At 34.3% G+C, this 24,885-nt stretch overlaps 1 protein-coding gene across 1 annotated transcript in view; it reads right to left on the reverse strand.

Annotated features, from left to right (window-relative positions):
* Positions 1-24,568, reverse strand: part of epha8 (eph receptor A8) — a 90,434-nt gene extending 65,866 nt beyond the window's left edge. The window contains exon 1 of the mRNA XM_067387787.1: positions 24,276-24,568. Within this exon, the coding sequence (XP_067243888.1) occupies positions 24,276-24,363 (88 nt within the window). The 5' untranslated portion in view covers positions 24,364-24,568. The remainder of the gene's footprint in view (positions 1-24,275) is intronic.
* Between the last annotated feature and the right edge of the window lie 317 nt (positions 24,569-24,885).

Genomic DNA, 24,885 nt, shown 5'->3' on the forward strand with positions numbered 1-24,885 from the left:
TACAATAGAAGCATTAATTTCTTTCATTTCTTTTCAAAAAAATAAAAATAAACATCCTTACTGACCCGGTAACGGTAGTGTATTGTTACAAAAGCTTTGTATTTCAGATAAATGCTGTTCTTTTGAACTTTATATTCATCAAATAATCCTGAAAAAAGTACACAACTGTTTTCAACATTGATAATAAGAAATGTTTCTTGAGCAACAAATCATCATATTAGAATGATTTCTGAAGGATCATGTGACACTGAAGACTGGAGTAACGATGCTGAAAATTCAACTTTGAGATCACAGGAATAAATTACTTTGTAAAATATATTCAAATAGAAAACATTTATTTTAAATTTTAAATAATATTTCGTTTTTTACTGTATTTTAAATTAAACAAATGCAGCCTTGGTGAGTGAGCAGAAGAGACTTCTTCTAAAAACATAAAAAATCTTACCGATCCCAAACTTTTAAGTGGTAGTCTATATAATTAATCAATATTACTCTTGTTTAACAAATATGCCATTTAATGTAATGTATAAAAACAAAATATTTTAGTAGTGCTGTAAAATCGATTAATCACAATAATCACATCTAAAATAAGGTTTGTGTGTAATATGTATATATGTTAGATGCGATTAATCAATTTGACATCATTAATTTTTTAGATATTTTTACTGACAAACAAGACAAAAGTACAGATTAAGACGATCATTCTTTGTTCTGTAGTTTATACAGAGGCACAAACATAGCATGATGAAGCATGTAGAGCCGTAGCATTGACATATGCAGTGGGCCGTCCCCAAGGCTTTATTGATGACCAGACACCTAGCCTGTTTTCGGTACGAATCAAGGTCACCATGGAACAAACATTTTTTCCCTCCATGACTGTATCTGAGGGCCAAACCAAGCTAGATTTCTTTCACAGATAAACACGGTAAACTGTATCTTCCTGCTCCCATCCATCTGGGAAACATGAGAGGTGCTGCGCGTCTGGCCCTGAGCTGCCGGCGTGACACTTGATGCGGGAAGCTGTGACAGATGTGCCCATCTGTGCGCGAGGAGGAGTCGGCGTGAGATGTTCACCTGACCCAGTTTTACCCCCATAAGCCCAGAGACCCTGAGTCCTGCTTTACATTCAGTGCACCCAACTAGTTGGAAATGGGTAAACAAGGAGTCACCTTCAATTTGAAAAAACGCCAGCTGCCACATGGACGTGTGTCGGGTACCGCGCTAACAGATAACACAAACCGTCTTCGCCGTCCCATAGGTACCACAAAACAACAAATTAAGCTTGCCGTTACCTTCACATTTGACTTATTACGTCTATACGCGGCTCAACTGCAAAGGTATTTTGTGGAGGTCACATACGGGCAGTAAGTTACTCTAAAAAAGTCAATAATTGCTAGCTACTAATTATATCTTCAACAGTGTAATTAGATTACTGTACTAATTACTCTCTCTAAAAAGAGATTACTTATTACTGATATCTTTCTAAATCCCATATCAACCTCGACCAGTTGAACAATACAAAGAGAGAAATGAAACTTATTTTTTTAATTCTTTCAAATAAATAATGTAAAATTTAACAAATTATTCTTAAACTGACCGAAGTATTTAAAGGGAGATTGATATGGTAAAACAGACACCATTATTACTGTTCGTATCAGTGTATGAAGAAGATCTGGAGCTGTAATGCAGATATGGTAATGGACATTTCATTTCCGTCACGCACTGTAAACGGTAGACCAATCACAACAGAGTGTGCCATCTGACCAATCAGAGCAGAGTAGGCTCTCAGAAAGGAGGGGTTTAGAGAGACTGAATCTTTTATCAAACCCTTACAGAAACTGTGAGAAAAGAGGTGAAGCTGTAATGTATACTGTATGCTAAAATTAAAGTGTTTTTTGACCTTGGATGCATGTAAACATACTGTAGGAGACTTCCAAAACTAAATTAGGAAGCTTTAAAATAGCATAATATGGGCACTGCAAACCTTCACAATACAGCACACCTGCAGTGCTATATGTCATCAAATCTATCCAGACAGCCGTCAAGAGACATTTCCACAGACCAATGATTTGTTCGACTACCGCTGTGTCTGTCATTATACAGAGTATCTTGCCATCTGAAACTCACATAACAGATTGAACTTTATTTGAGTGAAAAAATTTTAACTCAGAAAATATTCTTTTGTAATTCTCAAATGCTGGCTAGTTTGGTAATGACACCTGATAAAACTACTCTCAGATAAAATCTTTACGCTGTCAATATTTAGTAAACACAGTATTTCAAAGGAAAAAAAGGGAAAAATAAAAAAAGTGCAAAGTAGAATTTGTCATATTTCAATGCTTAGAATAATAAAATGCACTAACATCTCCTTTCTTCTCTGATGACATGTTTACTGACATGAGGGCGGGACAACCTGTCACTCACATGAGATCAACCAATTGCAAACAACCATCCAATTAATTCCTGACGGACAAAAAAAAAAGTTCCACCCGACATTTTTTCTCATTCAAGAAGCCGTTTCACTTGCATATATGTCACAATAGAGAAGAAAAGACTATTGCAAATTCAGTTTTATGCCAAATTATTGTTAAGTGTAACCAGAACTATAGAATCTGCTGTTTTGTGCAAGTAAAGATTGCTGCTATATAGATTTATGCTGCTAAATTTAATTAAAGAGGACCTATAATGTGCCTTTCACAAGATGTAATATAAGTCTCTGGTGTCTCCAGAATGTGTCTGTGAAGTTTCAGCTCAAAATCTCCCACAGATCATTCATTATAGCTTGTCAAATTTGCCCCTATTTGGGTGTGAGCAAAAACACACCGGTTTAGTGTGTGTCCCTTTAAATGCAAATGAGCTGCTGCTCCCTGCCCCATTTCCAGAAGAGGGCGGAGCTTTAACTGCTCACACTTCAGTTGTTCAAAGCTGGAGAATCTCACGCAGCCAAAATGACAATTGTCAGCAATGCTGTTCAGCCTTACATTGTTCAAACCGGAGTCGACACTGATGGAGAGACTCAGGGAGAAGTTACAACTTTTAGAATGAAACTGGACGTTTCTGAATGGTTAGTGGATACATTTATGTAGTTGGTGTGGAGTTGATTCAACTCATCCACTAGCATGTGTCGTCATGTTAATCTTTTGTGCAAATCCAGCGTTGAATTGACCCTCGTTTGTGAAGCAGTCCGGCGTAAAATGACGACAACAACACTCTACTACAACAACTCTTCCTCTTCTCTAAAGCAGCCCGACATCCCGGGGGCGGGGTTTATGTAAATTTTAGGGTTTGTGAAGAAGCTCGTTGTAGTCCCTGTCAGCCATCTGTTGCTGTAAGGAAAATATCTCTTTGCATTGAACTTTGAGCGTCATAACTTTGCAGATGTTGTTTATGCTCAAACAGCAACATTACACACTAACTAAAGTTAAAATAGTGAAATCATAATCAAGGACCCCTTTAAACGAAGGTCATTTATTTAGATTTCTGTCCTTAAAAAGGAACAAAAATGCATTAATGTGAACTGACCATACTAATACTGTACATCAGGCCCCAGATGAGCTGCTCTTCTTCTTGTATTTTACATGTACTCAAGGGAACCTCTCTCATTCTGTTCATTAACAGGTTGTCTGTGCAATTTTTTTCCCCACTTCTTTTAAATGTCATCACTTTGGTTAATTTTCTACTCAGAGAACTTTTTCAGCTTTCTCTGATCTCTCTCTTTTTCTGTCCCTCGCTCGCAGGGAGCACGTGTTGTAATCAGTGGTATTAGTGCACTCACTGATTGGACTTCTAATTTGGAAAGGCTGTTTTTGATGAGAGCACTGGGTCAGAAAGTAGGAACAGATGGCCTCTCTCTCTCTCTCTCTCTCTCTCTCTTTTGCTGTTTCTTTCCTTCTTGCTCTTTGGCTCCTTCCTACGATCCAGTGTTGAGGGTTAACAAACTGAAAGTAGCGGTAGTGCTGCTACTAGCTTAACATTTATCCGTAGTGTGACAGTAGCACAGCTGCCTACAAAATAGTGATGCCAAGTGCACACTACAGGACACAAGCGCTAGCATCTGTATGTCAACATGCTTCAGACACTAGAAGAGCACTGGCAATGACACTGTGCAAGTAAACTACATTCTAAGGCTATCTGTCACAGACTTAAAATTAAGGAGGTGTGTATAGCAGTGTAGCATGACAAAACCTCACATTTTTTTGTCACACTGCATTGTGTGCAGCTTTATACAGTGCACAGCATAAATGAATACAACAGATGAACAAATGCAAAATACAAAAGATGTATTTTCCTAATGATTCCTAATACAATTCATGAATAGATGGCAGAACTGAAATGTATTAAACATACATTTGATAAAAACAGAAATATATCATTAATCTGTAAAAAAAATAAAATAAATAAATTTGCCAATTTTGCAGAAATGAGTACACCCTAGAGTTAATTCAACAAACGTATAGTATTCTAGCACTTAGTATGCCCTCCATAATTTTGAATATACTGCTCTGACACTTCTTGGCACGGAGTGTACAAGTTCATGACAAATTGTCACATCTGTTCTGTTTAACTCCTGGATGATGAGCTCCTTAAATGCCCTGATCTTTAATGGGGAGTGTTGCTCAACTCGTCTCTACAGAATCCCCCACAGGGAGTGCAGAGTGTAAATATTGAGTGTGATTCATGTCCACAGAAGGTTTTTCACCTTGGGAGAATGCATATCCTCATTTTCATGTTGAAAAAAAATCCCAACAAAGCAGGGAATGAGGAGAGGGTGGCATCTTCTGTTTCAAGTTTGTGTATTAAATTACACAGTGGTGTGGGAATTCATGACAACATTGATAAAGCACAACTCCATATTTCTATATAAGAGCTTTACTACCACTGAACTTTACTGTGGGAACCAGGTACATCTCACTGTACTCCTTCTCTAGCAACACCAGAACATTTTGGATGCTGTTAGATCCAAAATGATTGACTTGGTCTCATAAGACCAGAATATGGATTCCCAGAAGTCTATATTTTGTAAATATGGGCCTTGGTTACAGTAAGTAGTTCCAGTGAGAACAACAACCATGCATGTCATTTCTGCAGGCTGCATCTTAAGGCCTGTTCACACCGGGACAAATATCGCATGCGATTTTCGCCGACGTTTAACGCCTCGTGACTAAACTACGGGCGCCAATGTGAGTGTGCACACCGACGCGTAAAAGCGTCATTTTTTTTAAAAACGCCTCGGGTTCGTTTTTTTGGTTTGACGCACCGCGTTAAAAACTGTCCGACAAATGAGATTGGCGCTTTTGTTCACGTGCCTGGAGCTGCTGAAGTTACAGTAAAACATGACTTGGTGGCGCTCAAGCACAAAACGGTCTCGCCGAGCACACAAGACGACGGAGAGAAAGTAAGTAGACGAGGAAGACCCCTACAAACTATCCCTGCATCTCAAACAGCTCCCTAGGTCGTGTATCAGTATACCATGTACATGAATGTGGCCGAATCCCTGATCAGTGCCCTGACTAGTGAAGTAGAGAGCTGATTGAGACACACACTATGGGTGCTCTGCCACAGATGTGTATTATTTCTGTATTTTTACTTTTTTTTCCCTTTTACATTCAAGAAATATAGTTGAGAATGTCTGTTTCATAAATATGTTTATTTACACTGCTGTTCACTTGCACTATATATATATATATATATATATATATATATATATATATATATATATATATATATATATATATATATATATATATATATATAGGTATGTATGCCATTTAATAACTTTATTAATATCATATGTTTATTTGCACAAGCGCCACATACTGTCAGGGAGTGAATTTGCACTTTCACTCGGCGCATTGCCGGTGAAAATCGCTTGGGTGTGAACACAAAAAACGTCGGCGATAAACGCGTGCGATATTCGTCCCGGTGTGTACGGACCTTTACTCTGTGAGATAAACAGTCACTCTTTTCATAGCTTTTGCTGGCTCTGAAACACTCGCTTGGTGTTTCTCCTGCTCTTTGTCTAGGAAAAAATTTTAAAAAAATCCCTCATCACTAAATGAAAGCTTAAAATTGAAGGCCTGATTATTTCAGGGCCCTTGTCACAAGTCCATTGTTTTTTAATTTTTTCTGTTACTTTTGATATATTTTCACACTTAAAACAATGATTTGGTAATCCTCTTGCACCACTGTACTCTTTTGTGCTAAGAAATAATTCTCCTGACAGTTCTCACCCAAGTGCTTTCATTGTTGTCAGCATTTAGTCCGAGAATGATTCAGTGGGCTACATAACACTTTTAATTGTCAAGAAATTACTTCTCTTTAAACGTTTTGGTTCAACATACTTGTCTGTTGATCAAAAATTGCCTTAAACATACACCAGAATTTTTTTAATTTAATTTTATTTAGCAACTTTCAAGAGGGTGTGCTCATTTTTGCAACATAACATGTTATTTTCCTGAATAATTTTGACATGCTTATTTGGTAACTGATCAAACAGACTTGCTAGAATGTTATATCTCTAAAGAACCCTAACATGTTTTCTAAGTAAAGTGTAATTGCTGAATTTGTTAAGTTTCAGAGGGGGTGTACTCATTTATGCTGTGCACTGTAGCTGAGAAACCTAACATAATAATCAAACAAGTCTCCTCAAAGTTGAGAAGTCTGATTCATTTTAGGAAATTGGTTTGATATATATATATATATTGGTTTGATATTCTCTCCTCCAAAAGTTTGGAAATACCTAGGACAATATCAGCATAAATCCTTGCCGTTTTGTGATTACACACACACACACACACACACACACACACACACACACACACACACACACCCAGATATATATATATATATATATATATATATATATATATATAACACACTTTTTAAACCATCTCTAAACAGTGCTCTAGTTGGTTTGTCTAAACTGTTTTGTATTCAATCAGTAAAACTATAAAGTTGCAGGGAACCAATAATCTTCAAAAACTTGCTGTTCTGACTATGACGTGTATATATTACCAATTATTATGTTATCAAAAGAGAACATCATTATTACTGGTCTTCAAAGATAACTGCCAGTTACTTTAATGCATTCATGCCAAGAATGATAAGAGTTTATGCTGATATTGTTAAGAATATTTTACATTTACAAGATTTTGGATATAAAAACATATAAATGAAATATACATTTAGAAAAAAAAATAGTGCTGCCAATAAATAATATAAACAAGCATACATTACTGTTTATAGTGTCACAAAAAATTCTGTTTCAAATAAATATTGTGGTTTCCACAAAATGTTTTCAACATTGATAATAATACTAAAAATATGTTTCTTGAGCAGCAAATCAGCATATTAGAATGATTTCTGAAGGATCATGTGACACTGAAGACTGGAGTAATGATGCTGAAAATTCAGCTATAACATCACAGAAATTCATTACATTTAAAAACCTATTCAAATAGATAAGTTATTTTAAATTATATATATAATTAATATAATATATATATATATATATATATATATATATATATATATATATATATATATATATATATATATATATATATATATATATATATATATATATACAATATTATTGTTTTTACTGGATTTATTGAATAAATGTAGCCTTGATGAGAATAAGAGACTTCTTACAAAGACATACAAATATTTTACCAACCCCAAACTTCTCAGATGATATAAAAACATGAAATATCATCTCATTGTTATGCCAAAAGATAATGCCCCTGTGGCTTCAAAGTAATACCAATACTAATCTCAATGTCGAGCCGTTTAGGGGCTCTTACTACAGCCAATTTTAGAAGCCCATGTCACAATTACACATGGAGATGCCTGTCAGCGGTGACGAATGCCTTTCCTCAACAAAAGCATCTCTCCAGGGAATTAGGTGTACACTTTTTAAAACAATTTTTAATCTTTTGCCCCCTCAGAAAATGTACTTTTAAAGTGTCTATCCATCAAAAACAGAAAAGTCACCGACCTGCTCTGAAATAAGTTTACAGTTGCGCTCATTCACAAACGGAGACGTCCCGCGGGCAGTGGTTAACTTTTTCATCTTTTCCTTTAACACCCTGAAATCTGTTCTCCACGTTCAGTTCTTCTGGCTTTTCAGGCTGAAGCATCTATCAGACCTGAGGATTGATGGAGGGCTGCTCTGGCCTGAACACTGGGTCACTGACGGAGAAATTACAGTGTCTAAAACAGCACAGATGAAGCACTGGACTCAGAAAGTGCAGAAAATGTCTCAGAGCAATTAATCATGATGCATTTTGAGCTAGAAATGTGATTCTTTTCCTAACGAGACAGGAATATTTATAAATATATGAGAGGTGTGTATGAAGAAGTGTGTATATACAGTATGAACATCTTAATTTAGAAAGTTAAACACTATTTAAATTAAATTAGCAATGTTTAATTATTGAAAAAAAACTTTGAAGAATATGTCATTGATAAATAAAATAAAATAAAATAAAATAAAATAAAATAAAATAAAATAAAATAAAATAAAATAAAATAAAATAAAATAAAATAAAATAAAATAAAATAAAATAAAATAAAATAAAATCTCAGTGAGTGCAGAAAATGTACCAGCAGAGAGATTAGGCATAATGCATTCTGGGCTAAAAATGTAAAGCTTTTCCTAAAGAGACAGCAATATGTATGCCATCCTGATGGGAATAGGAACATAATGTTTATCATTACGGAATGTATTTTTAATGAACAGACGTTTGAATAATGCAAACGGGGGAGGAATCAACAAGACAATTAAATATATATATCTGTGTTTGTTTGTTTTGTTTTGAATTTTAATTATCCAAAGCACATTTTCAAATGCTCAAAACAAGGTGTTTATTTAAAAGAACAAATTACTAATTTGGTTAGGGATTTGAACAAAGTTTAACAATCAGTATTACACTTCAGAATGTAACTCATCTTGTGTGCTGTACTACAATTTTATTCAAAAGTATCTAGTAAATATCTTTTCTTTTTCTTTAATGCAACTACAATGCTAAGAGCCCAATGTATCTTAATAGGATGAGCAAAAGTCTTCTAAATTGAATTTTAAACCAGCTATCTTTACCTTCTGTGCCTATTCCAGATGGAGCAACATCAACAGATGCAGTTTTTCAAAGTACTGATGTAGTTTTTAAGATGAATTGTGATAGGCAGGACATCCATATGGCTATAATTCAACAGCTGACCGACTCCATTCTGATCAGACAAATCACTGATCTATCACTTTTGCTCTTCTGCTCTATAAAAGGAACACACACAGACATAACAGCAAACAACTCAAAAACAAGGACGTTTTTTTACCTTCATGGAAAATATCATTATTTTTCCTTACTAATTGGCCATATACTGCAGTTAAATAAAGTGGACACTCCTTTTGAGCACTTAATTCTGTTCTATAGACACACAAAGTTCAGTTGTTTACAGGTGTGACCAGAGCCGTTTCAAGCATCGCCCCCACCCTGGGTCAGTCTGTTCACGATCACATTGGGAGGGGTGGGGCCTTTCGTTTGCCACGGGGCCCCCAAAAGTGCACCAGTTGACATCAGCACTAGACAGAGGGCGTGTCTGAAGCTTGGTGCTGACGCGACCGTCATAGTGACAACAGCCAATCACATTTCTTTTTGGTGTTGCATGAATACAGTTGGCTAGCGTCTGTGCTAGGGTATTTAAATAAGGCAATCTGATTGGCTGACGCCTGCATTGGGGCTTGAAAAGTTGAACATTTTTCAACTTCTGCCGAGAGCAATGCTAGTGAAGTGACGCAAAGGTTCGGCAACACATGATGTCCGCCATTCAAAGTAAATGAGAAGCATTAATGGCGACGCCCCGTGTGAATGTGCCGTATGGACGGCCCTGGGTGTGACAAATCCGAAGCAAACAAGTTATTGTTTGTCATGATATGAAAATTTCAGAAGTCTTTACTACTAATACCAGTGAAATTTCACTATTCTCAATACAAACTTTGGCGCCACAGCAAAAGCTAATATTGAATATTGAATACACTTTTTCATTTAGAAATCTGTTTATGTACATTAAATTACAAAATAAATGTTTAATTAATTGAGAAATATTTACATGTCAATGATAAAACAAAACAAAAAATGTTTCTCAAAATAGAACACAGATAATAACATAAATCAAGAATCTAACAGCATTACCAAGTCTTGAACTAAAATAAAATAAAATAAAATAAAATAAAGGAAAATAAAATAAAATGAAACAAAATAAAACCAAATCATAAAACAAAACAAAACAAAACAAATAATTAAATTAAAACAAAATAAAATAAAATAATAAAACAAAACAAAACAAAACCAAATCATAAAACAAAACAAAAACATAAACATAAAATCATAAAATAAAACAAAACAAAATCATAATAAAATAAAACAAAACCAAATATAAAATTAAATAAAAGCAAAAAATAAAATGAAACAAAACAAAACAAATAAATAAAATAAAACAAAACCATAAAATTAAAACAACAAAACAAAAACATAAAATAAAACAAAACAAAACATAAAATAAAATAAAAAAAAAAACAAAAAAATAAAATGAAACAAAACAAAACAAAACAAAAAATAAATAAAATAAAACATAACCATAAAATGAAATTAAATGAAACCAAATCATAAAACAACAAAACAAAAACATAAAATGAAATAAAACAAAACAAAACCAAATATAAAACAAAACATAAAATAAAATAAAAAAATAAATAAAATAAAATGAAACAAAACAAAACAAAAATAAAATGAAATGAAACAAAACAAAACATATAAATAAGTACAATAAAATGAAACCAAATCATAAAATAAAACAACATAAAACAAAAATCAAATCACATCAAAACAAAACAAAATCATAAAATAAAATAAAACAAAACATTTCTCAATTAATAAAACCTTGCTGTAGGAAATAGAACCAAATTAATATAAACAGAATAAAGATAAAAATGTAAGCCGAGTTTGTCAGATATCTAACAGCATTATAAAGTATTTGAAGTAAACATTCCGAAACTGGAGAAATAAACCTGAAGCTTAACTAGTCTAGGCTGTTTTCAGCTGCCTAGTTATCTAATCCTCTCAGCATGCTGCAACTGATTAAGGCAAATTTCACTTTAGGACTCCTAACCAGGAAGCTGATCTGACAAATATTGTTTTTCCATTATAATTAAGTTGACTTCGGATTTCACACAGCGACTATGTGCCAGTGCTTTTGTTTCTCAGGCGGAAAACCGGCCATCTCTCTCTGTTTGAAGTGACACATCCTTTCAACACTTCACAAGGAAAACAACAAAGGCAGGACGTCTAAACACCCTCGCGCTCGACAGAGAGCTGCTGCGGGGAGTCTGCGAGCGACACTACGCCCGCGTTTAAAACAACATTCTGTTTATCATCTTATCATCTGAAGCGGAGAAATCCTTGAGGACTCATTTCATGATCTATCCTCGGAGAGGCCCTCTGTTGAAAACACATCACGCTTGTACGAAACGGTCATTAGATCCCCACTATTTGCCAGCGTCGAATATATCCGACTGCTTTTAGTTGAGGATGACTTCAGTGAACTGTAATGAATTGTTGATGGCGTTCAGAAACGGAGATAAATTCCCCCCGCTGTACCACACATGTCTGTCTGTTCTCATCCACGGCTCACACTTCAATTATTTCGGTAGACTGTCTGTCTCACGGATCGGTTTACGCCAGTGCTTCGTGTTTTCCTCAGTCTAAGGTGAGCGAAGACCTGAAGATACATGAACACAAGCCTCCGTCTGTCCCTGGAGGACACAGTGGGCACAAACGGCCACGAGGCGTCAAAGCTGGACGGTCCTCGGGGAGTGTTTGCTCACTTGTTTGCTGGAGCAGCGAAAAGACCTGCAAAGCTATTTTTGGATGAGGGAAAGTACAGCAAAACTACTATGTGGAACATCCAGTATCACTTTAGCAGTAATGAGAGGGGAGTTAATGTTCACTAGTTCTTGGTTCAGACCTTAGACAGTTTCAATGTACGACTGAGAAAAATATTTCATTTATTCTTTATGTGTTTCTCAATTAAATAAACATCACTTTAAAGGGTAAGTTCACCCAAAAATGAAAATGATGTCATTAATGACTCACCCTCATGTCGTTCCAAACCCGTAAGACCTCTGTTCATCTTCGGAACACAGTTTAAGATATTTTAGATTTAGTCCGAGAGCTTTCTGTCCCTCCATTGAAAGTGTATGTACGGTAGACTGTCCATGTCCAGAAAGGTAATAAAAACATCATCAAAGTAGTCCATGTGACATCAGTGGGTCATTTAGAAGTTTTTGAAGCATCGAAAATACATTTTGGTCCATGTTACAGTTAATGTTACAGTTGTGGTGTTGACTCTGCTTTCTTTTATATTTAGAATGGTTTTTAGAACTACATCATTTTCGTTATTGTTATCATCCTTGGTGTGAACAGAATGGAAGCTTGTTTCCGCCATGAAATAAAATTTAAAAAGGTAATTGCGGCTTTTTATCTCAGAATTGTGAGATATAAAGTCACAATTGTGAGTTCTAAAGTCAAAATTGCGAGCTCTAAAGTCAGAATTGGGAGATAAAAAGTCCGAATTGCGAGTTCTAAAGTCAGAATTGGGAGATATAAAGTCAGAATTGCGTGATATAAAGTCAGAATTGTGAGTTCTAAAGTCAGAATTGCGAGATATAAAGTCACAATTGTGAGTTATAAAGTCAAAATTGCGAGATATAAAGTCACAATTGTGAGTTATAAAGTCAAAATTGCGAGATATAAAGTCACAATTGTGAGTTATACAGTCAGAATTGTGAGATATAAGGTCAGAATTGCGAGATATAAAGTCAGAATTGTGAGTTCTAAAGTCAGAATTGCGAGATATAAAGTCACAATTGGGTGATATAAAGTCAGATTTGTGAGTTATAAAGTCAGAATTGCGAGATATAAAGTCAGAATTGTGAGTTATAAAGTCAGAATTGCGTGATATAAAGTCAGAATTGTGAGTTCTAAAGTCACAATTGCGTGATATAAAGTCAGAATTGCGAGTTATAAAGTCAGATTTGTGAGTTATAAAGTCAGAATTGCGAGATATAAAGTCAGAATTGTGAGTTCTAAAGTCAGAATTGCGAGATATAAAGTCAGAATTGTGAGATATAAAGTCAGAATTGCGTGATACAAAGTCAGAATTGCGTGATATAAAGTCACAATTGCGTGATATAAAGTCAGATTTGTGAGTTCTAAAGTCAGAATTGCGAGATATAAAGTCACAATTGCGTGATATAAAGTCAGAATTGCGAGTTCTAAAGTCAGAATTGGGAGATATAAAGTCAGAATTGCGAGATATAAAGTCACAATTGCGTGATATAAAGTCAGATTTGTGAGTTCTAAAGTCAGAATTGGGAGATATAAAGTCAGAATTGCAAAATATAAAGTCAGAATTGGGAGATATAAAGTCAGAATTGCGAGATATAAAGTCACAATTTCGTGATATAAAGTCAGAATTGCGAGTTCTAAAGTCAGAATTGTGAGTTCTAAAGTCACAATTACCTTTTTTTATTTTTTTATTTAGTGGCAGAAACAAGCTTCCATAGAACAGGCCTTTACACTCTTCTCGAACTGATTCCTGCCCACCAAGCTCTCTGATAATTTTTTAATTAAAGTGTCTGTCTGTTTCTAAAAGATACACCTCAAAGTCACAGAAAGATCATCTTTATGCTCTCTGTGTCATCTCTGTAGGGAACCGAAATCTACATTGCTTATAAATTCACTTTATTTAATTTCTTCAGAGTTTCCTAGGCTTGACAAACATAAGCCCGATTTGTGTTCGCATTCAGCATGTCAGACAAAATCATTTGACTAAATCAGTAAATCCCTTACAGCAATGCATGGTTTCTCATATAGCAGTCAGGATAAGTCGCAACACAAGTCTTTCTCAGATGAACAACGATAAGTCTTTTTTGACAGTCATAGATAGACATATTTTAATCCATATAAAAGGCTTTAGTGTTGGGCTGCCATTCAATGGAAGCACTGAGGTGAATCTATACACTCTGATAGCATTTAATGGAAATAAGTCCAGTACAATAGAGTAGATACTAAACGATTGCTCGCTGATAGAACGGCGCGTACGCGTGTGACAATTTCAGCCGTACCCCGTGAAATGACAAGACACGCTCGACTGAAAATGGGCAATGCATTTCAAAGCCACGTCGCCACTGATATGACACTACGGCTCCGGCACTATTACGTTTCTCAATAAAAAGTCTAAAAATAAACAATGTCAAAACTCACTGCTTGGAAAAAGAGATTATTTCTTTCATCACCAAACTATAACTTGATTTTCCACAGGTTTAAAAGCCTCGGGAAAGTGTGTTGTTTAAGTAAACAAGTTTTTGCTGGTAATTATTTAACGTATATGAGAAATATCAAGCCGCGCTCACACCTCTATTAAACCTTTAGTGCGCAAGCCAGATATTTTCTCCTATAATCTGGGCCGCAACCTAAAAAACTTGTTGTACGCTGATGCAACGGGGTGAAAGAGATATTAAATAAATCTTTTTCCTCAGAATGGGCTGCTCTTCTCTCTTTCAAATAATCTTTATTAATTTTTCTACCTTCTATATCATCTGCGCTCGCTTTAAATGATGAGTTTATTCGTCACCTTTTAATGTGATGAATGTGCGAGCGCGAAGCATCAATACTGCTGCGAGAGTGTTGGTTGTTGAGATCTCACTGTAGACTTCCACCACGTTCACCCCATCACTGAATTAGGTTAAACCTTTGATTTATGTGCAGATTATGAGGTTTAAAATACATTTCCACCATGAAAAGCGAGGGAGTAATCCATCACTGAGCATCAGACGGAGTTTCAAGAGCACTGTATCACATTGTATCACGTATTTTGCGTTGTGACGCAGAGCGAGCTGGAACACAGAAGAGTCTTCTAGGCTCAAAATATTCCCCAATTCAATCTCAGACACCAGAAAGCACTTGAAGAAAAGACTAAATATGACTTGATGTCACAATAAATCTGTATTTAAACTCGAATCTGAAAAATTCCATAAACAGGCCAGTGACAAAAAAGGACACCAAAAATTATGAAAAAAGAAGAGGAAGAAATTAGTTCTTGGAAGTAAAATATTTGCATTAATTCTGATTTCATTTAGTAATGAAACACTTTTTGAATTAAGGACTTTGAAAATGTAAAGTGGTGTAGCAAACAAGTTAAAAAGTAACAGTTTTCAACCACATAAATCATTTCATGACGTTTTCCGTATTGGAGCGTGTTTCCGTCACTGAATAATAATTTAAAAAGAAGCTATAATTCTGATTTATCAAAATAATTGTGAGTTATAAAGTCAGAATTATAAGATATAAACTCGCAATGCTGAGAAAAAAAGTCATTTTTTTCCCTCAGAATCAGACTTTATAACTCACTATTGCAAGTTTATTTCTCTCAATTCTGAGAAAAGAAGTCAGAATTGCAAGTTTATATCTCGCAATTTAGAGAAAAAAGTCAGAATTATACTTTATATATATATATATACTGTAAAAAAAAAATATTGAAAAATAAGTTACCTGGTTGTCTTAAAATTTAGATTTTTTTTTTTTTTTTGAAAAAATCTTAATTATCAAAGCTGATTTGACAAAAGAAAAAAGTGATAAATCATGCAAATAATTTTTTACAGTGTGTGTTTATATATATATTATATATATATATATATATATAAATAAATTAAACATTTATAAATATTATAATAATAAAATATAAAACTAACCTTAACTGCTTCTCTACTTTTTTCAAGAATTTTATCATTTTCAGACTATTTTTTTCCATGAGCATTACATCACTTTTTTTTCTCACAGCAAAAAAAGAAAAATAATTATTTTAATAATTTAAAAACAAGAATGAATTTCATACAATTAATATAATAAAATAATTATAAATACATAAAAATAAACACAATATATACATTACTGTATTTATACTTTTTTATGTCATTGCATGTATAAAATGCATTTTTGGATAATTAAATAAAGTCATAAAAAGCATGAATTCACTGAGATTCTGCATAATTCCGGTAAAACCAAAACTTTAAAAGGTGTCTGTTTAGATAAAGCTTAATCCTGGTCTGGCACAATTAATGGTGACTGTCGGTTCAAAAATATTTATTGGACTAAACCTAATCCAATTATTTCAAACCAGATTAGTTCCTTCACCTGATCTCTAGTTTGAGGATGCGTCTCTGCAGGCTGAAGAATAACTGTTTGAGGACTCCTGCGGCACAAGCACACAGAGGAGTTTGGGCTTTCTGCTCTGCTCTCCATCACACAGGGATGCTGAGGTGCATCTGGTCAGCGTGACAGAAAAGGGCCCTCTGGCTGGAGCAGTAGATTGTCACGGCACAAGCACTGCCATAAAGTTCAACACAGGCATTCGTTTATGTCTGCTGTGGGCACTCCATTTTCCACTGTGCCCAAACGCCATCTATCTCCTTTCGTTCTCGCACTCTCCCTGTCTCTATCTCCCTACCTTGATCCTGAAAAACAGCATCAAGTGGCTCTTTTTTCACACGGTCTGTTCGTCTCGTTCAGGATGGTACTAGAGCAAATTGCGTGGACTGACACATTTCATTATAGGGTCGGGAACAGAAATGCAGAATGCATTTAGCAAGACCAAATGACATACACTATTTCTGTGAATCAAGTCTCCATTCCAAACCCAAGTGAGTCTACTCGACAGCCCTATCTGCCACTAAACATGAGCACCAAACTGCCTGTATTGATTTCGATATCCTCGTAACACTACTGCAAACCCAGACTGTCAACAGTGTTGTCTGATCAAGATTGTCTGATGGCGCACGGGCAACATTGTAGCTTCGACAAAACAAGATCCTGGAATGATCCTGTGAACTTTGAGAATGTAATCATATATGAGCAGATAATTGCAAATGCTTCACTGTAAGCTTTAACATGATTAGACATCATACAGAGAGAACTACAAAGGGCTTTTTCTCTCTTAAAATGGAGGTGGGGGGAGAGACTATTTGCCAATGAGTTTGTTTTCGCTTTAAATTAAGTTTTTTTTTTTTTTTTCTGCTTCATTCGATAACATTTGTTGTTTTGCTTCAAGGATATTTAATTTACACTACTGTCCAAAAGTTTGGGGTCAGTATGATTTTTTAATATTTTTATTTTAAAATTTTAAATTAGTTTCATTTTAAAATATTATTACAATTTTAAATAACAGTTTTCTATTTTGCTGAATTTTCAGCATCATTACTCCAGTCTTCAGTGTCACGTGATCCTTCAGAAATCATTCTAATTTGCTGATTTGCTGCTCAAGAAACATTTCTGATTATTAATGTTAAAAACAGTTATGCTGCCTATTATTTTTGTGGAAACCCTGCTAGATTTTTTTTCCAGGATTTTTTGCTCAATAGAAAGTTCAAATGAACAGCATTTATTTGAAATAGAAATCTTTAGTAACATTATAAATCAATTTTTGATCAATTTAATGCATCCTTGCTGAATAAAAATTAATTTAAAAAAAAAAGTGACTGACGCCAAACGGGCAGTGAATGGTAGTGTATATATATTTTAGTGGATAGCAACAAAACCCAAGACTGAAATACTAAGATGAGTGTATGCAGTGTAAAGATATAGGATCTCAGTGTCCCTCTTGTTCTCCTCTGGGAAGTGAACTCACAACCTTATGATGCTAAAGCACTGCAATACAGCTTCCCTTGAAATGCCTAGTGCCTTTCACCCATTGCCGTATCCCCACTTATCAAAGTCACAAACAGACCGCAATCAATATCAGATTCCCAAGACACAGAGAGCCACGTGCAGGTTTCAGCTCTGCTTTTTCTCCACAACGAGGACGGACATGTAAGAAATCATAATGCATCTCACACACTGCATTCCTGTCACTGTATCAACACGAGACGCTCAGTAAAATAGTGCTAAACAGATCAGAGCAAACGCATCCTGCAGGAGGAAGGCGGTACGAGGCCTCAAAACAGCAGGACAAGTCGGGGAAATTGTGCGTAACCCACCTGAAATTGTGCATGAACCCTGTGATGCTGAGACCCCAATTACAGAGCAGGACTGCCATCTCTTTCCTCTGCCTCCCGCATGGATATAAAGAGAGAAAAGGGATTTGACAGTCCTGTTTGGGAATTATTGTTTCCTCCCTGGAAAGATAAGGATTTGCTTTGGGATTTTTTTTCCCACTGTCACACTTCAACTGTCAATTTTCTTCCCGCTTTTAAAGCCATTGAAGCTTTGATGTAACCTACATGCGGAAGCGTAAGCATCTAGAATCTTGATCGCATACTGCACGAGTTTAAAAAATATGAATGTTGAAAAATCAGTAGTTTCGTTCGTTGCACTTTAAGACGATTTTACTTAAACTACCAAGCTTAAAAGCTTAAATATACTACACTGTAAAAAATTATATACGTGATTTGTTATCACATTTTTTCTTTTGTCAAATCAACTTAAATAATTAATGTGGTTCAGATGACATAATTACGGAAGAGGATTAGGGCCAAGCAATAATAAAAAAATAAAACCATCTCGAGATTAAAGTTGTTAAATTTCGAGAAAAAAGTCGAGATAAAATGTTGATAATAAAGTCATTAAATTACGAGAAAAAAGTCGATAAATTATGAGAACAAATTCATAATTTAACAAATTCGTAATTTTAAAAAAAATTCTCGTAATTTAACGAGTTTATTCTCAACATTTTATCTCGACTTTTTTCTTGAAATTTAACGAGTTTTTTCTCGTAATTTAACGAGTTTATTCTCAACATTTTATTTTGACTTTTTTCTCGAAATTTAACAAGTTTTTTCTGGAAATTTAACAACTTTAATCTCGAGAAGGTTTTATTTTTTTATTATTGCTTGGCCCTAATCCTCTTCCGTACATAATATTTTGAGTTTACCTTGATGTACTAAAATAGCTAAACCTAAAACTGAAATAAAAGTCAATAAAAACTCCATAGACATACATAAAAACTATTAAAATGAATTGAAATGAAAATAAAAATACTAAAACTAAAACTTAAAATGAAAGCAGAAATTAAAACTGCTTCAAAATATTAATAAAAACTCAAAAACAATCTCAATGATATTAAAATAACACAGATACAGTTGTTTTTACTATTGTAAAAGCGCAAACATATTTTTGCCTTTTATAAAAACTTAAAAACTTTAATTAAAAACAAATACAATGTTTAAAAAATAATTGTTGATTTAACTTAAAAGTAAGTTGCCTTAAAATTTTGAGTTCATTGAAATTAAAAATTTGAGTTAATACAATGAAGGTGGTTGGTTTAATCAACAGAAACTCAAAATATTTTGTCATCTGAACCACATTATCTAAGTTGATTTGACAAAAGAAAACATGTTATGATAAATCATGAAACTATTTTATACAGTGTATAAGCAATAAATAAACACGACTTCATTTAACTCAGAATCTGTTGATATTGACTATAATCTAGCTTAATTATCATGTTCATAAATACACATAAGATTGAAGACAATTCCATAAATGAGATTGACGAAACTAACGGCCAAAAATGGGTAATTTCTTTAACAAAAATGAATTAAAGAGTAAGAATTAGAGCTTAAATATGAACTTCTACTGCCAAACTTGATTTTTTGAGCATTAAGATGACTACATCATGGATCAATGAAGTAATAATATAATTATAATTGTAAGAGCCAGTGCAGCTTGTGTATGAGGATCTCTGAAAGATCTTTGACGCCTTTAAAGAGGGTTCTTACTAAAGCGGTTCAGATATGGACCTTGAGGGTCCCTCACAGCTACAGAAACCCCAAAAGGTTCATGTTCAAACCTTGAGTGTGCTGTAAAATCATCAGAGCGGAACATTAATATCTCACAAAACAACATTCATGCTAGTGTTTTCTAATCAGACAAGTGCCAATCACTCAAGGTTTCATTCATTTATCACCATGCAAAGGTACTTTGAGACACTGACTAAAATTGAATTAGTTTCGAATATAAATCCCGCAGATCCACTGATAAGTATTCCAATGATGTTCTGGATTAAGGGCCAATCTAGAAAATCACACAATGGAGAACTAACTCTAGATGAGAAGGTACTCACAATTTTTTTTTTTTTTTTGGTCTCAATAATGTTTTGTCCTTACACTTTGGGTGTGAAATTAATTGGGCATCTCTCACTCTGTTACTGTCTTTCAGCAAAATAAAATTTAATTCAATTTAATTTAATTTAATTTAATTTAATTTAATTTAATTTAATTTAATTTAATTTAATTTAATTTAATTTAATTTAATTTAAGAAGACCAAAGACTTTTAATCAATCGGGTTCAAGCTCCTGAGCAAAAACTAACATGGTCACACTTCACAATGTGTTTATAAAATGATCTATTATCCATTACATTTCAGTACGTCTGATTGCATGCCTGATGATAAAAACAAAGTACAGTTTTTCTTACAATTATTATTGTGCTCTCTCTGACTTCATAATCACTTCTTTCTCTCTGTGTTAGACTTGATGTCAACATTTTCGAATGCCTTTTTAATCATGACAAAAATCGCATTAAGTTTTAGCATCTCTGGCAACATGATTCATCTTTTACACAAGAACATGCACAACACAATCAACACTACAGAGAAAAATCACTTGGATGTTTTATGCAATGCACTGCAAACTCCAGCTTAAAATCGCACTCACACAAAAGCTACAGTACTTTATAGGGCAGGTAAAAGTTCTTTTCAACAGGGATTTTCAAAAGACTTTTGTGCAGGTTAATGGAACAATTCAACAAAATGCTTCAGCAGTAATGCACAGAAACTGTGTAGCATTAAAGACACAGGGTTATTTTGAATTTCAAACATGCGTCTTGTCAGTTGAGAGCTGAAAATAGGTGCCTTGTTTTCTTTTGTCACCGCAACTCGTTCAGAACAAATTTCTACCGAGATGTCATTGAAAGTGTTAAATTAAAGGTGAAATTGAAAGGTATTTTAAGGTTTATACACTGTATAGGAAAGACCGGGGCTAGTTGTCACACTTTTTACTCCAGTGAATATTTCTCAGGGAAGGTTTATTTTTGAAAGTCAAAAAAAAAAAAAAAAAGTCAAAAAAAAAGCTATTAAATATTTGGAACATATTCAACTTGTTCAAAAATATGATGCTGCATTGGTACAAGCATTTATGCGTTAGACTTTTGCCTCAGAACCTCTGAGATTAAGCCATTGTGACAACTTCGCTGCGTGACAACTAGCCCCGGTCTCCTCCGTTCAGTTTTTTAGCCCTTGTTAGGCAGCACAACTCTCATCTAGATGTTTTTCTCTCGCTCTCTCTCACCTCAGTGGTCTTTACGCTGTATTGAACGGTTTGTGACAGTGACTGGAGAGGCAGAAATATCACGCAAACCGTGTGTTCACTTAGAGTGTCTGAGCAGAACATCCGTGTCAAGCTGCCGTCTCCGCCACACGCAAACCCTCTCCCTGAGCTGAAAAACACGCGACGGCTGGAAACAGGGGAAAACAGTCACGTATCCAGAGGCTGGATAAGGTCACGAGGTCACAACTGTTTCCTGTCCACATAGTAAACAAATATGATATGACAATAAAACAGAGATCAACCACTGAGGAATACAATATTCTACAGCTCAGGTTTTCAATAATGCTGGCTGTATGAAGACTGATACTTTATATACTAATAAAACTAATTTAGAGATTAGCAACTGTGTATGAATCAGAACCTTGGCGGTTCATAGATATTCAGTAGAATAGAATTGAACAGAATAGAATGGAATAGAATTCATAGGATGAATATATTTGCAATAGATTTTATTTATAACTAATTTAGAGATGTGCAACTCTGTATGAATCAGAACCTTTGAGGTTCACAGAAAATCAATAGAACAGAATAGAATAGAATTCATAGGATGAATTTATAATATATTTGCAATATATTTTTATTTATAACAACTAATTTAGAGATGTGCAACTGTTTATGAATCAGAATCTTTGAGGTTCATAGAAAATCAACGGAATAGAATAGAACAGAATAGAATAATGGAATAGAATTCATAGGATGAATTTATTATATATTTGAAATATATTTTTATTTATAACATTAAATTAATCACATTTGTTAAAAAATATGTAAATGTATACATGCAAATAAAATCAATAGAATATGATAGAATTAATTTGAGGAATTTATAATATATTTGGTATTATCTTTTAGAATAAATTAGATTAACAAGTAAATATGTAAAACAATTAATAGAATAGATTAGAATTAAATACAATAAATAAAAATATATTATAAATTCATCCTATGAATTCTATTCTATTCTATTGATTTTCTTTACATGCATACATTTACATATTAATCTCATTTCTTAGAAAATATATGTATGTAAAGAAATAGAATAGAATAGAATTTATTGGAGGAATTTATAATATATTTGCACTATATTTAAATTTTTACAATACATTTTAGAATAAATTTGATTAATTTAATAAGTAAATATGTAACGACAATCAAAAGAATAGATTAGAACTGAATAGAACAGAATGGAATAGAATTCATGGATAAGGATGAATTTATAATATATTTATAATATATTTTAATTTATAAAACGTACAAAAAGGTATGTGCACATTTTACGAACGAACACCTACGGTTACGCACGAGATCAGCGTGCTGACATCATCAGATGGAAAACCGGTAAAACCGTTATTAAATCATTTCTGATGTAAAAGATGCAAAAGGTAGTGCTTGTTAATATAATGAAAACTAATTACTGAAAGTTAATAATAAAGAATTAAAAGTCTAATGGGGACCATGAGTTGGAAAGGTTGATAACCTCTGATCTAGACAAATTACACAGATGCAGAATTTTTCATTTTGACAATTTTGAAGAACGAGATATAAGAGTGAATGACCACACAGTCTGACAGAGCATATGATACCGCTAACTTAACAAGACAACAGCGTGTGTGTAAGCGAACACATCCGTGATGATCTGATGTTAGATATGATCTGATGTGCATCATTGAGAAAAGACCTCATCCTCATCCAACAGTGCCCTTTATGGCAATGTAATGCTCAAAAATATAGGATTTATGGCATGATATAGTCATGTAGTCAGTGAAACGATGGCAGATTTCTATCAGAAACCCTAACAAGAAGCAGAAATGCTCTCATTGTGGATGTTATCGCACCGATGAGCCCAGCAGAAGTCTGAAAAAGTGGCAGGATCAGTTCAATCACAATGACAGATCCGAACAGGCAGTGTGTTCCCTCTTTCACAGCAACCGATCAGCCCACACACGCACAAACACACACACTTACTTTGTGATATACGTGCACTTTCCAAATCATTTTTATCACACACGCACATGCACGTCACTCTCAATTAAAGTTTTCCTGAACTGATGAATACAAGTATTTAATGGTCAAATATCATCAAGGGGAGACCGGGGCTAGTTGTCACACTTTTAACTCCAGGGCATATTTCTCAGATAAGGTTTATTTTTGAAAGTCAATATTTTTTTTGCCTACATAAAAAGCTGTTTACTTTAAAAAAACACACATTGACTTTTGGTGATAGTGGGGCATGTTGTCACTGTTTATAGATTAAGTCACCGCCTTTAAACAGCCTATTATGTGCTTTTTTAGCAGAATTCAAACTGATACACAAATCAAATTATGCAAAACGAGAAAAGGTAACATACAAAAATATCAAACTACCTTTCTGGCAATCATAAATTGCACTGTACAAAATTACAACATTTAAACAACTTATATAAACCAGATATTTATGAAAAAAACTGACTCCTGAGAACATTTTGGAATTATGTTCATTATAGGGCTGATTTTTCACTCTTGTTTTATTGTGGTCATCTAACAGCTGTGACAAAAATAATAATAGTAATATGATTATTTTATATAGTGCCTTTCTACCAACTCAAGGACGCTTTACAATAGAGCAATGGAGAAAAGAGAAAAGTACAATATGATGATATAGGAATTTTAGTTTGGAGGATAAAAAAAATGATAAAACACATTAGATTAACTTTAAAGTCTTATTCTTATAGTTACTGAGATACAGACGTTGTAACAACTTCCCTGTGTGACAACTAGCCCCGGTCTCCCCATCACCCTGACATCTGAGAGCAAGACAGCATAAATTCCCATCTGTATGACACACACACACACTTACCTTCATTATTAGACGTTCCTCTGGAGCCCAGGACCTGCATTGATATAGTCCACACTAAGAGGGGCAGCAGCCCTGGATCTGATGCCATCGTGCAAATGTGGACCCGGCGCACGGGGAGAAATCTCTCTCTCTCCCTCTCCCTCTGTCTCTCTCTCGCTCTCCCCTCTCCCTCGCTCACTCCCTCTCTTGTTCTCTGCCAGTGTAGAATCGGAGCAGTAGCCTCTATCAGGAACTGCTTTCAAAACTGCCTGCCTGCACTTGGGCACATGCAACATCACCAGGCGCAGCATGGGGGCGTGTTCAGCGCTGCCTGTCACACAGAGCAGCCAATCAGAATGCAGGGTTTGGATATGCACATCCCTATCTTTACATCCAGCACACCTCTTATGCATCATCTACGGCTACAATCCTATGCATATATTTATTGATTAATAGTTTTTTTTTTTTTTTTTTTATTGAAATGATATCAGATTTTAATGCAGAAAAGATTTTGGTTTACAGAAAATAAGGAAAATGGGTAATTAATTTCCTGGAGATTTATATATATATATATATATATATATATATATATATATATATATATATATATAAAATATTTTTTAAGGAAAAT

The sequence above is a fragment of the Chanodichthys erythropterus genome, chromosome 6 (assembly GCF_024489055.1).
Source record: "Chanodichthys erythropterus isolate Z2021 chromosome 6, ASM2448905v1, whole genome shotgun sequence".
Taxonomy (NCBI): Eukaryota; Metazoa; Chordata; class Actinopteri; order Cypriniformes; family Xenocyprididae; genus Chanodichthys; species Chanodichthys erythropterus.